The sequence below is a fragment of the Camellia sinensis genome, chromosome 7 (assembly GCF_055761805.1).
Source record: "Camellia sinensis isolate YWXY chromosome 7, ASM5576180v1, whole genome shotgun sequence".
Taxonomy (NCBI): Eukaryota; Viridiplantae; Streptophyta; class Magnoliopsida; order Ericales; family Theaceae; genus Camellia; species Camellia sinensis.
Genome location: NC_138967.1, coordinates 49,948,094 through 49,966,983, shown reverse-complemented (window position 1 = coordinate 49,966,983; position 18,890 = coordinate 49,948,094). Strand labels below are relative to the sequence as shown.

Below are 18,890 nucleotides of genomic sequence, written 5' to 3'. Positions count from 1 at the left end.
TTACATTTTTTCTCTCACAAAAGTCAAAAAAATCCCAAAACAAAACCAAACGAGGCTAAAAAAGCTATACTAAAAAAGTCTCAACACAAAAAAGTTAGTTAAAAAAGCCAATGCCAAGCGAACCCTAAATGTCTCATATAGTTCTATGTAAATTCTACATTTATGTGAGATATTTAGTAAAAATGTTATAAAATTTTTAAAATCTCTAACATTTTTCTTTGTATTTTCCACGTAGATACCACGTCACGTCGTTCAACTCCCTACCTGTCCCTAACGCCCAAAGATTTGTCTCTGATAATCAGCTATTTTAGTAGTTTTTTAATTTTAATTTTTTTATAAATAGAGGTATAGAAAATAAAAAGAATGATTTGATAATTTATAATATTTTTTATTGTGTTTGGTTTTTATTTTTTATATTCAATTATTTAAAAGTTCAATTTTTTATTTTTTGTTAGTGAATATTTTTAAAATTTTAAATAGTTTGTTTACCTTTTAAATGCTAACAATGATTCATCCCCCCTTTTTCCCCATCCCCTTTGACCCCCTCTCTCTCTCATTGGTTACATTTTCTTTTTCTTTTTCTTTTTTTTCCTGCTCCTCCAATCACCACCTGTCACGTGGCAAAGGGGGGTGAGGGGGTGACCCCCAAAAGGGGGTCCCAAGCATTATTCTTTAAATGCAACTTACTTAGATGTATCTACAAAGTAAAATATTTGTAAAAAAAAATTTAAAATCAATAAATATACAAAAATACGAAAATTTTACTGAATTTTCGTATTTTTTATTTTTGGTATTTAATGAATTTTCTAAAGATTTTTTTCACAAAAATTATACTTTTTAAGTGTATTTAGGTTAGATATATCTAAAAATTTAAAAAAATTGTTTAGAATATTAAAAAAAATTCAATGCAAAAAAAATTCATTTTTTTAAAAAATAAATTCTGAAAAACCAAACTAAACAACCTGTTTTTACTGTAAATTCAACCTCCAAAATGAATTTTGTCAATCTCACATGTATCGTGTTATCTATACTATTATATAAAGGATAAATTATAAATACACTTCTGAGATTTAATTTAAAATACGAATTATCCCTTGTGGTTCTGAAAATTACATTCTACCCCCTAAGGTTTCTAATTTCATAACAAATTGTCCATTTTATTAATAAATCATTAAGTCAATTAACAATTTTTAATGATTTTAGAAAATATGTTTCAATTAATAATTTAGGTAATTTTATTATTGTATAGGAGAGCAATTATGAATTTTATTTTTTTAGTTAATTCTATTAAATAAAAATTTCTAACAAGCGGGTATTTGTAATATTTCAAACCACAAAAGGTAATATGTACTTTAAACAAATCTCAGGGGTGTAATTGTAATTTACCCTTATATAAAACAAAGGAAAAAAATAAATCAACAAAAACAAAAATAAATGGGTAAATTACTAACACACCCCCGAGGTTTATTTAAATTACAAATTACCCCTGTGATTCTAGAAATTACATTATATCCTTAAGGTTTCTAATTTCATAACAAATAGGTCATTTTATTAGTAAATCATCAAGTTAATTAACAATTTTTAATAATGTTAAAATTTTATTTCAGTTAATAATTTAAATAATTTTTTTATTGTATAGGTAAATAGTTAGAAATTTCAACTTTTCAATTAATTTTATTAAATAAAAAATTCTTACAAGGAAGTATTTGTAATTTTTCAAACCGAAGGAGGCAATTCATATTTTAAGCAAACCTCAAAGAGTGCATTTGTAATTTATCCAAAATAAATCAACAAAACATCTATAATTAAAAAAAAAAAGCACAAAACCCAAACATCCACATCATGGGTCGTCATGTTTTCTCAAGTTTTTTTTTTTAATATTCTAAAAAAAAAAATTAGAAAATTGATTCACTTTTTAAACTATTTGGGAAACTAACATGCTTTTTGAAATCGCATTTTGAAAATGCGATTTTGAAATTGAAATTGCATTTTCAACATGTAATTTCACCTTGAAATCGCATATTGAAAATGTAATTTCAAAAAGTGAAATCCATGTCATTATAAATTACATTTTCAACATGCGATTTTAAGATGAAATTGCATGGAATCGCATGTTGAAAATATAATTTTAATTTAAAATTACATTTTTAAAATGCAATTTTAAAAAGAATGTTAATTTTCCAAATAGTTTAAAAAGTGGGCCAATTCTCTAAATTGTTTTTTTTTTTTTATAGAATATATAAAAAAAAATCCATGTTTTCCACACGCATTGGTCATCATTTTTTCCCCCCCTCAATAAATTTATCTTAAATTTATGATTCATTGGCAATTTTTATATACTAGGGTTTTATTGGCAATAAGTCCTTTTCTATTGGGAATATGGCATTAAGTCGGAGGATTAATTTTTTCGAATAATAAAAACATGATTAATGAAATTATTGCATAAAAATGATAAATTATTATTTTAAATAATTTATTTTATTTTATTTTTATGCCATTGCTGTTAGACGACCGCCAGTCAATTGTCAAAAAAATAGCAGCAAAAGTTATCGGGGGTTGCAGCAAAATTAGGTGGACAAATAGATTGATAGATAAATAACATATGAACAAATACGTGAATAGTGCACAGGTGAAAAAATAGGTAGAAATAATATAATTTTTCAAATTGTTTTATCCTTTTGATTCGAAAAGATTAAAACTTAAGACTATATTAAAAAAATTGAAACTAAACTAATGAATCCCAATTTATGAATTAGGAGTATTCATGGTTCGGTTTAATTTGGTTTGACATTAAATTTAGAACCAACCTAATCATAATTGATTCTAAATTTTTAGATCTAAAACTAAACCAATCACACACTATATCCAACCCAATTCAACTCAACTCAATCCAACCCAACCCAACCCAACCCAACCCAATGTAGTTCGGGTTGAAACCACAATTCCAATGTATTAAAAATAAGTGAATCAATAAATAATAAATAATTAAAATGAACAAGCCTTTAACACAGGGAGATTGACCAATAAGCTCCATATTTTGGACTTGTAATCTATATAATCTCATATTTTTTTTTTGTGATTCATTTAGTCGTTTTGAATGTGTAATGACTCATTTGTCCACTACATTAGAGTGTCACATATGAAAAAAGTACACTAAAGAATTTTTTAGTGTTACATTATATCCGTTACGTTAGAGTGCCCATTTGAAAAAAGTCCATTAAAGAGTTTTTAATTTTTTTAGAGTGTCACATCATACTCGCCACGTTGGAATGTCATATGTCACGTTTGAAAAAAGTACATTAAGGAGTTTTTAATTTTTTTTAGAGTGTCACATCATACCTGCTATATGTCATGTTTGAGAAAAGTACACTAAGGAGTTTTTAATTTTTTTTAGAGTGCCACATTATACCCGCCACATTGTCACGTTTGAAAAAAGTATACTAAGGAGTTTTTAATTTTTTGTAGAGTGTCACATCATACCCGCCACGTTGTCACATTTGGAAAAAGTACACTAAGAATTTTTATTTTTATTTTAATTTTTTTTTGAGTAAAAGTTTTGGAGTGTCACATCATACTCTTGACGTTATCACATTTAGAAAAAGTATAGTAAGGAGTTTTTAATTTTTTTTGGAGTGTTACGTTAATACCTACCACATTGGAGTATCACATCATATCTGTCACATTAATAAAAATGTATAGTTGTCCACCAAAACATTACCATAATAAAAAATAAGACCATACGGAAATAAATTCTCCACTAATAGGGCTTAACAGATCAATAGAAAAGATTTGGGATTAATTGGAGTAATTATTTGTAAGATGTGATTTATTGGTAAATATCCCTAATAAAAATGGTTTATTAATAAAGTTATTTCATACATATTTATAACGTATCATTTCTATTTTTATTTTTATTTTTAATGTTTGTGATTAACTCTTAAAAATTTATAAAATTCTTATTTGAAATGTGGATTATGCATAAATTTATTAACAAATGAGAATTATTTATTTATTTATTTATAAATTCACATATAGTACATGCATTACCTTTTATTTGAACTATGCTAACTATAAGCCAATTAATCATTCTGGCTGAAGTTACCTACTGAATAACTATTGAGATTTAGGTACTAACCATTAAAATGGTCTAACATATTTTCAATCAAATACACAATAAAAAAACTTACACCTATAGGCTAGAGTTAAATTGTTTTATATACGTATTCAGTTTAATTTATTTGTTTAGTATATTAGTTCTAAATTTTTTTAATATGAAACAATTAAAAAATATAAAAAAATCAAAAATCAAAAATGATCTATATGGAGTTCAAATTAAGAAAAATGGCTATAAGGTTTGCAAAATGTTCAATTGGTCTAACCTCTAAAATACTAGTAAATATAATTAACTAATATTTAATGAGATTGTTTTAGAGGTTATACTTAGCAACTTAGTAAGATTGAAATTATCTAAATCTTATTTGAGAAGTGGGTTGAAGATTAGGGTCGCTGATACTCTATTTTTATTTTTTTTTATATTTATTTTTCAACTTTGAATTTTTTTTTTTTTTTTTTGGTACATCAAAATGGATATGCAGATAGGCTATTCCAACATATCCGCCAGGGAATATTGCCCCTTAGCACCTATAGCATATCTGCAGGGAATCCCACCGCACCTATGTTGGGGCTGAAGTTTAGGCCCCCGTGTGCTCCAAGCGCTAAAGAGTATGTTTAACCCCAACAAGGGGCTATGGAGACTCGAACCCAAGCCTTGAGCGAGGGATTCGAAGGTCTTATCCACTGAACCAATCCCCTGTTGGTAACTCTGATTTATTGATAAGGTAATAATTGATTTTACATAATAGATATGAGATAATTGATAAATTGAAAAACTAAAATTATGAAATTCATCAAGACGAAATATATTTATATTTTATCGTAAATATAATTATTATATAGGAACTAATTAATGTTAAATAAATTTTACTCTATATTATAAATTAAGTTGTTGTTATAATTTAATTTTAAAAATAATTTTTAATTATTTATTTTAACCCGTGCCATACTAGTATTGAATGGTAAGGATCAAAGTACAACATGATACGCAACATCAAGTAGACACCACATTGGAGGGAGAGGGAGAAAGCGTTCAAAATTACTTTTAATACTATATATATATATATACTAGTGGGTGGCACACACGATGTGTGTGCAATTTAAATAAGTAGGAATAAAAAAAAATAATAATGAAATTAATATTATAATGTGTACTTCGCTTAAGTGGTATGAGTCCTCGTACTTAAACCCATGGTCATGGGTTCAACCCTTGCCCATCTCTTTGTTTAATTTTTTTTTAAAAAATAAAAAATACTGCCACATGGCATGAGGAGAGTAAAGCTTCAGGACACCATAAGAGGTGTTCACTTTATAATAGTATAGATGATTATCATAATTTTTTGAAATTGGATTGTCTCTAGTCTATAATTAGAGAGCATTGTTTAAGCTTGTGGGGTCTATCGTGTGTTCCGTTTTGATAATTTGAACTGTTCATTATGTCGAGCACTTCATGTATATTATCCACACAAAAATTAAGTCAATCCGATAATTGTAATATATACAATTATTCGCAGCTGTCACCACAAAAATGAACAATAATTGTGTTTTCAAAAATAGTCCATTCATTTTTTTGGTGACAAATATGATAAATTGAATATGTTACAATTATCGGATTGACTTAATTTTTGTGTGAATAATATACATGAAGTTCTCCACAAAACAAATGATTTGTATCATCAAAACGAAACATGTAACGAGTCCCACCGGCTCAAACAGTACCCTAAACTAGAGGCTATCCACCTCCTAATTTTTTATATTTCATTCCTAAACTATTAATCTTATCTATTTAGTTTTTATAAATTTCTAATTTTAGTTCATGTAATCTAATTGTAGACCATTGTACCGATTAATAACTGTAAAAACCTAATTTAATAAGAAAAATTTCCAAAATTTGAATAGTTTAATCATATATTTAGAGACATTGACGTGAGTAAGGTGATATTTTAGTATTCTTGGAGCTCACTGTAGTATCTTTGAGGTGGGTAGCATTACATGGCCAATCACAAAATAACCAAGCTCCGATCTGTTATACCTGCAAAGGTGTGTGTAAATTAAATGTATGAATTAAATAAATAATAAAATAAAATAATTCAAAAAATAATTATATAAATTATTTTTCAAATTAAATACTTACAGAAATTAATGTTGAGGCTTGTGTTGGACACAATCTCCTTAAAGTAGATTTTGCCCTCGCTTCGGTGGTTTGAGTTTTACCGACGTCTACTTCCCAGGATGCAACAACTAATACTTGATTTTACAGCACTATAAAATCAAGTCTGGCAAACCAAAACTTTGTTGAAACTCTCTTTCTTTACCTAAAATTAAATAGAGAATAAATGCAGAAAATTGAAAGGCGGAAAAGGGAGAAGAGAGACGAAAATTTGAGGGAAAAATGTGTGTTCTGAATTGCTGGGAGGATGGCTTTTTATAAGGGAAAGGTGGTTGTTCGAACAGGTGGAAAACCTATTTGGACAGATTGAACAGGTACCAATTTGTTTAAACAGATAAACAATTGAATTCAACAGGTGTGAACCTATTTTTGACCCTTCTGAACCTGTTCCGGTGGTATGAACTTGTTTGGGTGAAGAAAAAATTCTGGACTAATTTATTTTGAATTTTGAAACCAAAATTAAAAATAAAAAATAAATTACAAAAGTTTTTTTCCCAAAAAGATAAGTATTGGGCCGGACAAGTCCAACCCAACCTCATACCACGTACCCTCGCCCAAGTCCAGCCCATTTGACTAACCGGACGGACGGAAAAACGGCGGTGCGCGTGTGGTTTTAATTTTGGGTCTAATGGGTCTAGCCCACTTCACCAATAATCTCACATTTCCACAAACTTGGGTATCCCTTGGGGCCCATCTCAAGAATCCCAAACTAAGATATATAAACCCATTCAAAACCTCAAGCTTTTCCAATATGGGACAAGCATATTTCATAAATATGTAGGAAACCCACCAAAAAACTAGTTCCACGAATCCGAAAACGCGCGTGGAATTCTCATTCATTCAGAAATAGTTTTGAGTAACCAAATACATGAATTTATTCACTACGCAGCATTAAACATGAACCCAATTAGACACATTAAAAATAACGCTTGGATCCCACCTTAATTAATCCTCAAAGTTTGCAAAAAATAAGGTTATACAAAAGCCATATTCCAACAATCCCCCACATGAATGAAATACATGATAACGAACATGCAACAAGATGCAGATAAAGAAAGAGTACATTAAGATGATATACTACATCGAGATAGGTAGTTTTTGGCTTTGAACCTTCTCTAGTGAAAGCCTATTGGACTTACTGGCTAACCAGTGGACGCGATGCCTTGAACTGTTCAGTTGTTTATGTAAGCCAAGACAATAGACTACACATAGTGTATCCGCAGACACAATTTGGTTCTTACGGTTGTGTTCATTTTGGCCTTGAACAATGCCTGGTAATTCATGAGTGCTTTAGAGAATTTAGCCTTCTCAATTCTCACAGAACTGGCCCAGTTCACACTCATATAGGTGATTTCTTATTAAGAGTATCCTACTATACCCCACTTGGATGTCTAAGCTATAAAAATCATTAAAAGAAAATCTTATCCTACTAATATTGCAGGTATCACTCTTCTTATCACAGAAAATGGGTAGGAGTAAACCTTCTTAGTGATACGTGAAGTCATCCACAATTCGGTTGTCTCTTTGAACCTAGATCTTGGGATCTCCAGTCAACTAGGTTGGGTTGCCATTATGGCGACTTTTAAGTAATAGGCTTTAATCTCATTCCCTTCGATAAATAGTACACTTGCTCTCTAGCTAGCCCTTTAGTCAATGGATCCACAATATTCGCCTTTGACTTTACATATTCTATGGAAATTATTTAATGTGAGAGCAAATGCCTAATGGTATTATGTCTTCGACGAATGTGTCGAGACTTACCGTTATACATATGATTTTGTGCCCGTCCTATTGCTGTTTCACTATCACAGTGTATGCATATAATTGGCACAGGTTTAGGCCACATTGGAATGGTTTCTAAGAAATTACGAAGCCATTCTACTTTTTCTCCTGTTTTATCTAATGCGATAAACTCAGATTCCATTGTTGACCTTGCTATGCATGTCTACTTGGAAGATTTCTAAGAGATTGCAGCACCTTCTAAGGTAAAGACATATCCACTAGTGGATTTTGAGTCTTTAGTATCCGATATCCAATTTGCATCGCTGTACCCCTCGAGTACTGCTGGATATTTGGTATAATGCAAGGCATAATTCTGGGTATGTCTTAGATACTTAAGTACCATAATTATTGCTTTCTAATGATCGGATCCTGGATTACTTGTGTACCTACTCAATTTGCTTACAACATAGGCTAAATCTGGCCTAGTGCAATTCATTAAGTACATCAAGCTTCTGATTATTCGAGAGTACTCTAATTGTGATATGCTTGCACCTGTATTTTTTGACAAATGAAGACTAATGTCAACAGGTGTTTTAGCAGGACGGTCGTCATGCTTTCCAAATTTCTCCAGAATCTTGTCAACATAGTGAAACTGAGATAAAGCATATCTTTCAGATGTTCTAGTAATTTTTATTCTTAGAATTATATATGCTACTCCCAGATCTTTCATGTCAAACTTTTTGTTTAACATTTTCTTTGTGGATTTAATCATGTCATTATTACTTCCAATAATGAGCATGTCATCTACATAAAGATGAATTATGATATAGCCTTTGTTTGTACTTTTAACATAGACGCATTTGTCACATTCGTTTATCTTAAAACCATCCAAAAGCATAGCATGATCAAATTTTTCATGCTATTGTTTTGAAGCTTGTTTTAATCCATAAAGAGATTTGACAAGTTTACAAACCTTTTTCTCTTAGCTGGGAACTTGAAACCCTACTAGTTGTTCCATATAGATTTCCTCATCTAACTTGCCATTCAAAAAAACTGTTTTCACATCCATTTGATGTATTTCCAGATTATACAAAGCTGCAATCGCAATCAACATGCGAATGGATGTTATTCTTGTCACTGGTGAATAGGTGTCAAAATAATTAAGGCCTTCCTTCTGCCTGTATCCCTTAATAACAAGCCTAGCCTTGTATTTATCTATTGAACCATCTGCTTTCATTTTTCTTTTGAATATCCACTTATATCCAAGAGGTTGACACCGTGGTAGAAGATCCACCAGTTTCCAAGTATAATTTTACAGTATTGATTCAATTTAACTATTCACAGCCTCTCTCCACAATGAAGCTTCAGGACTTGACATTGCTTCTTTGAAGTTTTGAGGTTCATTTTCGAACAGGCATGTCAGAAAATCTGGACCAAATGATTTAGAGATCCTAGCCCTCTTGCTACGTCTAGGTTCATCTGATTCATTATCATTGTGGTTTTCACTGCTACTTATAGTAGTATCAAAAGTTCTTTTATTTGAACTTATCTCTTCAGTTTCCTTGCAAGGAAAAATGTGTTAAAAAAACGATGCATTCCTTGACTCAATAATAGTGTTTACATGCATATCAGGATTTTCAGATCTATGAACTAAAAATCTATATGCACTACTATTATTTACATAACCAATGAGCACACAATCAACAGTTTTTGGTCCTATCTTAGTCGCTTCGGGACTAGGGACTGCCACCTTGGCCAAACACCCCTACACTTTGAGCTAATTGTAGGTAGGTCATCGACCTTTCCATAATTCATAAGGTGTTTGATTGAGTTTCTTATGAGGTACCCTGTTCAGGATAAAGTTAGCAGACAAAATCATCTCTTCCCACAAGTTCTGAGATAACCCTGAACTAATCAACATGGCATTCATCATCTCTTTAAGAGTTCGATTCTTTCTCTCAACAATTCCATTTGACTGAAGAGAATAGGGTGCAGTGGTTTGGTGAATGATACCATGTTCAGAATAAAATTCTTCAAACGGTGAATCATACTCACCACCTCTATCACTCCTCACTATCTTAATTGTTCTGCCAAGTTGATTTTCAACCTCAAGTTTATATTGCCTAAAAGCTTCTAAGGTTTCATCTTTACTTCTCAATAAGTAAACATAGCAATATCGAGTGCAATCATCAATAAAAGTAATAAAGTACTTCTTACCTCCTCTAGTTTCAACAAATTTTAAATCACATATATCTGTGTGAATTAAACTTAGAGGTTCAATACTTCTTTCAACTTTATTAAATGATGCCTTAGTGAGTTTTGCCTCAACACAAATCTCACATTTATGATTAGGATCAAATTCTAAGTTTGGTAAACATTCTAAAGCAACAAGTCTACGCAAAGAATTAAAATTAACATGTTCTAATCTACCATGCCATAAAAAAGAAGACTCAACAATATAAACAGAAGATGCGTTCTTATTATTTATATCCAAATTTGATTACAACAATATTTGTATTGAGCTTAAAAAGCCCATCACTCATGTAACCTTGCCCCACATACATTCCACTCTTGGAGAGTACAACTTTATTAGATTCAAAGACTAATTTACACCCATTTTTGATCAACAATGACCTAGAAATCAAATTCTTGCGAATTTCTGGCACATAGAGTACGTTGTTAAGAGTGAGTTCTTTCCCCGAAGTCATTTTCAGCACAATCTTTCCTTGTCCTTCCACAGTTGAAGTGGAGGAGTTTCCCATAAAAAGTTGTCTCTCACTTTCCACCACTTTGTAGGTTGTGAATATCTTCTTATCTGCACAGATATGGCGGGTTGCTCTAGTTTCCACCCACCACTCCTTGGGATTGCCCACCAAGTTTGCTTCAAAGACTACTGTAGCAAGATTGATGTCTGCCACTCCATCAGAAAGATAACAATCCTCGACTATGTTGGCTCGTGCTGGCTTTTCGTTCGAACTTCCTCCGTCCTTGCGAATGTGACAATCCTTAGCACAATGTCCATCTTTGTTGCACACAAAACACTTGCCTTGGAACCTCTTGTTGAACTCGTTGTTGATCCCTTTGTTGATCTTACTAGTGGATCCTTGTTTAGGACCATTGTCATCATGCTTCCGCTTTTTGTTGTTGAACTTTGACCCTTGTTCATGTTCCACAACATTTGCTTTAGCTTGCATGACATGGTTTCCTGACTTCTTGTTGGAACCACGGTTGTCCTCCTCAATTTGGAGTCGCACTATCAATTCCTCCAATTTCATCTCCTTGCGCTTATGCTTTAGATAATTCTTGAATTGTTTCCAAGATGGTGGCAATTTTTCAATGATTGCCGCAACCTGAAAAGATTCACTTAAAACCATCCCTTCCGTATGTATGTCATGGAGAATTAACTGGAGATCTTGAACCTGACTAATAACCGTCTTGGAATCCATCATTATAAAATCCAGAAAACGGTCGACAACAAATTTCTTTGTACCGGCGTCCTCTGTCTTATACTTATGATCTAGAAATTCCCATAGTTCTTTACCAGTGCTTTTAACACTATACACATTATATAGTGTATTATCCAACCCATTGAGGATATAATTATGACATAGAAAATCACCATGTTTCCATGCATCGACTGCGGCAACCACTTGCCGATCAGTTTCTCCCTCGTTCAGTGTCGGTGCCTTTTTATGAGTGAAACGAGCCAAATTCAATGTCGTAAGATAAAACATCATTTTTTGTTGCCATCTTTTAAAATCATTGCCATTGAATTTTTTTGTCTTCTCCCCATGATTTACCGGTACTGCCGGAGTCATTACTGGCACAACAGGTGTGGGGGTCAGAGTAATAACAGTCTCAGTACTGTTTATTTCTGTTGTCATAATTCTGACGAAAAAAAAAATCCCAATCACAAATTTATATACAAAAGAATTTACACACAAAATAAACAGAATAATATTTTGTAACAAAATTCCAATGATAAATAGTATATTACTACTATGTTATCAAAGAAATCATTAAACAGTATATTACTACTATTTAAAAAATTAAACAGTATATTAGTATTATTTAATTTCTCGAAACAAAATATTTGTCTGTCTATCGCAGAAATAAAAATAAGAAATCTACTTTAAGATTGTTACACCCACAAAGGTGTGTGTGTGTGTGTAAATTAAATGTATAAATTAAATAAACAATAAAATAAAATAATTCAAAAAATAATTATATAAATTATTTTCCAAATTAAATGCTTACAGAAATTAATGTCGGGGTTTTTGTTGGACACAATCTCCTTAAAGTAGATTTCGCCTTCACTTCGATGCTTCGAGTTTTACCGGCGTTTACTTCCTAGGATGCAACGACTAATACTTGATTTTACAGCACTATAAAATCAAGTCTGGCGAACCAAAACTTTGCTGAAATTCTCTTTCTTTACCTAAAATTAAATGTAGAATAAATGCAAAAAATTAGAAGACAGAAAGAGGAGAAGAGAGACGAAAATCTGAGGGAAAAATGTGTGTTCTGAATTGTTGGAAGGCTGACTTTTTATAACGGGAAAGGTGGCTGTTCGAACAGGTGGAAAACTTGTTTGGACAGACTGAACAGGTACCAATCTGTTTGAATAGATAAACAGTTGAATTCAATAGGTGTGAAGCTGTTTTTGACCCTTCTGAACCTGTTCGGGACTTGTTTGGGTGTAGAAAAAATTATGGACCAATTTATTTTGAATTTTGAATAAAAAATAAAAAATAAAAAATAAATTACAAAAGTTTTTGGCCGCCCAAAAATATAAGTATTGGGCGGACAAGCCCAACCCTTCTGAACAATTTTGACTTTCAGTTTTATTTAATTTCATTATTTAATAATTATTATTTTTTAAAATAAATTTATTTAAAATTTTAATTAAAGAATAACATATATTTTTATTGATATTTTATTTCTTTAATTTTTAAAAATAAATATATTTAATTGTATAAAAAATAAAATAAAATAAATTTTTATTTAATCTAGCTAAAAATAATTAAAATATTAAAGATATGTTTAATATTGCTATTACTTAGTAAACAATTGAAAAATGATAAAATAGTCTTTTGCACACGGGACACATATCCAATCCAACCTAATAGTCCGGGGGATTCATAAAAAATATATATTAATAATAAAAAATATAAATTATAAATTATTATTTTAATTTAATTAAAAATAACAAATTAAAAATTATGGCTAGATTAAAAATTATCTTTAATATTTTAATTATTTTTAGCTAGATTAAATAAAAATTTATTTTATTTTATTTTCTACACAATTAAATAAATATATTGTTAAAAAATAAATAAATAAAATATCAATAAAAATATATGTTATTTTTTAAATTAAATATTTAAATAAATTTATTTTAAAAAATAATAAAAATTAAAAAATGAAATTAAATAAAACATCTATTAAACAAATTGAATTGATCCGAAAACACTCAAGAAAGTCAAAATTGGCTAGCGCGTGTCTTGCACGAGTCGATTTTCTGTCCAAAAAGCTAACGGCCGTTAACTATTGGACTAGTTTGAGCAAAAAACCAAACTACAGAGGCAAAATTGAAACAATTAGAAGTGCGGGGACCAAAATGAAAACACGGGTAAACTATAGGGACTTTTTTGTAATTTGCCCTAATTTTTCTTATTTTTTCTAGTATCTTTTTTTTTAGCAATTTTATTTAGGATATAATTTAAATTCTTTATATGTTGTTACTGAATCCAATTCTTTTCAAAGAAAAAAAAAAATCAAATCCATTTTATCAATGTTTTGTTGAGTTTTCAAAAACCTTTTTTTTTTTTTTTTCTTAAACCAAACCAAACTTTTTGAAACTTGATTTGTTGTTAATATATGGTTGTACATGGAATCGGTAATGGCTCCCCAGTACAATTATGGAGACGTCTCTCCAAAGGCGAACACTTGCAGCTTTGGGGTAGTGGTTTTGGAGTTGATAAGTGGTCAAAAGAATTGGCTTTTCCATGATCGATCTTCCAATGGTCAAGATCTATGGGATAGGGTAAGCACACCTGATTCACATTTTTAATTTGAACTGAGTTTGCTTTGCAATTAGCCATTATCATACAAGGAAGGTGTTTCTGATTGAGCTTGTTGCTGAGTTGTGACATGATTATTTGTTGTTGACGAAGGCAAATGAGCTCTACATGGAAGGAGGGGTGTATGAGTTTATGGATCGGAAATTGACACCATCGGCTATCCTTGATCAAGTACAATTGTGCGTGCATATTGGGATAATGTGCAACGAATATGATCTAGAACTACGACCAACCATGGGTCACGTTTACTCAATGCTGTCAGAGAACCATAGCAGCAGCAGCACCCTAGTTGAAGAATCGATGAGAGATGGATCATCATCAGCATCATCCACAGCTCAAAATTCGGGTGAGTCCAATTCCCATATCTATTCTGTTTAAAACTAATCACAGTGCTACAGCTACTTCCAAGGGCCCTTTTATGTTCAATGATTTTCCTCTAAGAATTTCTTTCCAGTTGACAAAATCGGGACTTACTAGTTTTATCTAGTCCAACTGGTGTTTTTTTGCACTAGTGTTTGTGGAACCCATTGCATAGCAAAATTTTCACCTTCTAAACCTCAAATCAAAATATTTGTAAGCTATCTTATACTAAATCAAAGTATTCCTGTATAATTTATTATTTGATTATGCTTCTCCTATAATATACCCTACACAAAATATATATAATTTTGTCACAAAATTTCTAACATCAATCACATATTGCGTAATCTCACCACAAATTAGCTTAACAAAATGTTTAAAATATTGTGGTTAATGTTGCAAAAGTTTATAGTTTAGTTATGACATTTTTTGTTACGTCAATTTGTGACGAGCTTAGCATTTTAGGTTTGATGTTATAAAATTTTATGATAAAATTACACATTTAGTGGTAGGATGCATATGGTGTGCACACCTGAAAGAGTGCACACCATAGCATTTTCGGGAAATTTTTTTTATATTATTTCTTGTGTGGTATTTTGGTAAGACTCATCATTCCTTTTTAGCTATAACTGAAAAGGATTTATTGATGACATTTGTGGTAAGAAAAAAAAATTCACAAATATCATAGCTTGTATATACATATTCTAGCCTAATCCTATATATATACATAGACCTCTTATATATATTGAGAGGGTAATTTTGGTGAAAATTGGGCCGAGCTATAAGATGGTCATAGTGGCCCACAATACAAAGGGCTGAGTAAAAAAGGCCGTAGAAGTTACTCCGGTCCAAGAGGGGTACAGAATTACTCCGGCCCAAGATACGTGTAAAGTTACTTCGGTCCGGAAGCAACTTGAAGTTAGACCGGTCTTGGAGTTATACCGGTCGCGAATCGTTAGTTCGGTCTAAACCGTGCCATGTACATTGCATGAGAAGCCGACGTAAGAGAAGTAAAAGGAAGAACTAGTTTGGCTCATTCTACGGCTATGCTTAGTCGTGTTTACTTCGGTCGTATTGGAGTTCGGCTATGATGCAACCATCTCACTTGGTTTAAGCAGTGAGAGGGGTGTTGAAGGATAAGCATTATATTTCAGGAGTATGAATCCTAGGAGGACTCTGCATGGAGGAGTAGAAGTCCTATTAGGATTGTGCCACGCAAAACCTATAAAAGCTCAAAAACATCACCTTGGGAGAGGTAACACACAACTTTGCTTTCTGAGTACACAGAGCTTTGTCTATTTGTCAAGTTTGCTGACTTAGGCATCGGAGAGGTTTCCGGCACATACCTGCCGGCTAGCTCACGTTTGTGTTTTCAGGTGACAAAGCGACGTCGTACGGGGGAGCGCAGACTTGGTCAACAGGATTATACGAGAAAGTATATTTCTTTCCCGTACAATTGGCACCGTTTGTGGGAATAACAGACAGAACAAAACCTCTTGATTAAAGCTTCTCCCCTTTACAATCAATGGCACACATTGAAGAATTGCCGTAGTCCACCATTGACGGGCTAACTCCAGATGGGGGCGCAAGGCGAGAAGGATTACCTTCTGTCCCTCCCATGGCGGACTTGGATCCCCAACGACATAACTCCAGGAGGGATGCTAGGGGGAGGCGGACTAACAGCCCCCGTCACTCTCATTCGCAAAGTCCTGATAGGCAAAGGCGGAGGACTGACCCTTAAGCTCTGGAAGATCGCGTGAAAGAGCAAGATGAATTAATAAGAAAGATAGCGGCGGACATGGAGGCCTTGAAACGCCAGATAAAGAACAAAGAAGTAGCGACGGGAGAGGGGCGCAAAAACAAGACGCCCCCTCGCCACTCAGGAAACCGTAGGAATACCACACCCTCACAAGGAGAAAGCAGAAGCCTCAGGACAGGCGACACTCAATCCTGGTCTTCCAGAACTCATCACTCCAGGTCTGAGAGGACGAGATCTGAAAGATCATACACTGAAGGAAGCACGCATTGGCCCTCGCATTCGCACCAAACCAGATCTAGACAAACGGAGCTACCCAGAACATCCGACTTACGAACCGTGCTTGAAGAAAAGGCACGATGCAAGGAGGATGCCAGGGCAAGGGATCCACACAGAGTTTCTTCCTTACAACGGTTGGCTCCTCGGACGCATGGAAGCGTTGAGGTTGGAATGCCAATACCACGCCCTGCCTACGAACCAACGGACAAAGCATTAGCAAGGCTGCAGACTTCGCCGTTTGTTCCGGCGATTGAAAATGCGCCCCTACCATCAGGCTTCCTTCAGCCAAAATTCACTACATATGAAGGAAAGACGGATCCCTACTCACACTTGAGCCACTTTCGCCAAGTCATGGCTGTGTACAGGCGAAACGAGGCCTTAATGTGTATACTCTTCCCGTCAAGCCTTGGCAACCTAGGCTTGACTTGGTTCGAGAAACTTCCAGAGGGCAGCATAGCCTCTTGGGCACAATTGGCAGAAGCGTTCATAACAAGGTTCCGAACAAACACTAAAACCCCGGTGGAGATCGACCGGCTACTCTCTATCGACATGGGCGATAAAGAAACCCTAAGATCTTACAATAGTCGCTACTGGGAGACATTCAATCAGATTGGGGACTGCCCCACCAATCTCGCCATTGCACAATATAAAAGAGGCCTTCCAGTCGGGAACAGACTAAGGGACTTGATCACCATGACGCCACCCCTCACCATGGAAGCCCGGATGGAAAGAGTGCATCAGCACATCAGGGTAGAAGAGGATGGCGCACGTGCCAAGGCAAAATCTGGGGCAACCATAATACCAGAAAAGAAAACCTCAACAAAGGTCAATGCAGTAGATCGTCAGAACAGAAACGGACGTGGCAGACGAGATAACGGAGAAGACCCGGATAAAAGATGGTTGAGGATCCGCACTGCCATAACCACGGTGTTCAAGAAACCGATATATCGGATTCTAAGCGAAATAAGAGATGAACCTTTTATCAAGTGGCCAGCCAAGCTGGGAGAAGCACAGAAAGACTATGACGAAAGATCGTGGTGCACTTTCCATAAAGAAAAGGGGCACCGCACTGAGAACTGCACACCATTGAGACAGCACTTGGAGGAGTTAGTGGCGGCAGGTCACTTGGATAAATACATTGAAGGAGGGACGCAGCCAGCCCCTCAGGACCATAATAACTACCCTAACGGAATGCCAATTGACGCCCCGCCTCAAGGCATTATCAATGTGATACATGGAGTTTTTGAACCTGAGCGTGTATGCGAGCTCAGGGGATCAATCAAAAAGGCTGAGCACTTTAGAGAGGTGCTAAGTGCCCAACCTGCCATCAAGAAGGGGAAGACAGAGGCAACAAACGTCATGTCTTTTTCGGATAAAGACTTGGATCGAATATACTGTCCTCACAATGATGCCCTAGTCGTCACTCTCCGAGTCAAGGATTTTGACGTCAAGCGGATTCTGATTGACCAAGGTAGTTCATGTGAAATCATGTACTACGAAACATTTAAACAATTAAAACTGCAAGACAAAGACTTGGCGCCTGCTGTATCTCCCCTAATTGGATTCAACTCCATGCCAGAATGGCCCGTCGGTAAGATAATTCTTCCAGTCAGGGCAGGAGGCGTGACAAAACAAGTGGAGTTCTGGGTATTAAAGGTCCCTTCCACTTACAACATCATCTTGGGCAGAACTTGGCTACATGCCATGCGATCGGTGGCGTCATCCTACCACCAAGTAATGCGGTTCCCCAACGACACCGGTATAATTGAAGAAGTCTATGGAGATCAGATCATGCCAAAACAATGCTTCGTCACGGTGAACGGCAACCACGCTGCCAAAGGATACGTTCATTCGGTGGAGGAACCTAAGAGCAATAAGCTATTCGCAGATGTCGGCAAAGTGACGGATTAGAAAGCAATGGAGGACTTGGTAAAGGTAAAAATAGATGAAAAGAACGCGGATAAGTTCTTTTTGCTCGGTTTGTCGTTGTCCAGCACTGAGAGATTAGAGGTCTTGGAATTCTTAACCTCTAACATCGAAGTGTTCACCTGGACACCCTACGACATGCCAGGCATTGATCCAAACTTCATCTGTCACCAACTCAATGTCCACCCATCCGCCAGACCAGTCATTCAGCGCACTCGTAGATCAGCACTTCACCATGCCGAAATAGTGGCAGAAGAAGTAGGTAACCTACTGGAGGCAGGAGCAATTAGAGAAGTGCACTACCCAAAATGGATCTCCAACACGATCGTAGTGCCAAAAAAGAATGGCAAATGGCGTGTCTGCGTCGACTACAAAACAGTCAACAAGGTGTGCCCAAAAGATAGCTTCCCTCTACCACGAATAGATCAACTGGTAGACCTAACGGCGGGGCACAACCGACTTAGCTTTCTGGATGCATACA

General features: G+C 34.2%; 1 protein-coding gene across 1 annotated transcript; it reads left to right on the top strand.

Annotated features, from left to right (window-relative positions):
• Positions 1-13,907: 13,907 nt before the first annotated feature.
• LOC145795790 (cysteine-rich receptor-like protein kinase 43) lies at positions 13,908-14,565 on the top strand. Its single transcript, XM_082880693.1, has 3 exons — positions 13,908-14,051; positions 14,182-14,434; positions 14,543-14,565. Exons 1-3 carry the CDS (start codon positions 13,908-13,910, stop codon positions 14,563-14,565), a joined length of 420 nt encoding a protein of 139 aa, XP_082736819.1.
• Positions 14,566-18,890: the final 4,325 nt, after the last annotated feature.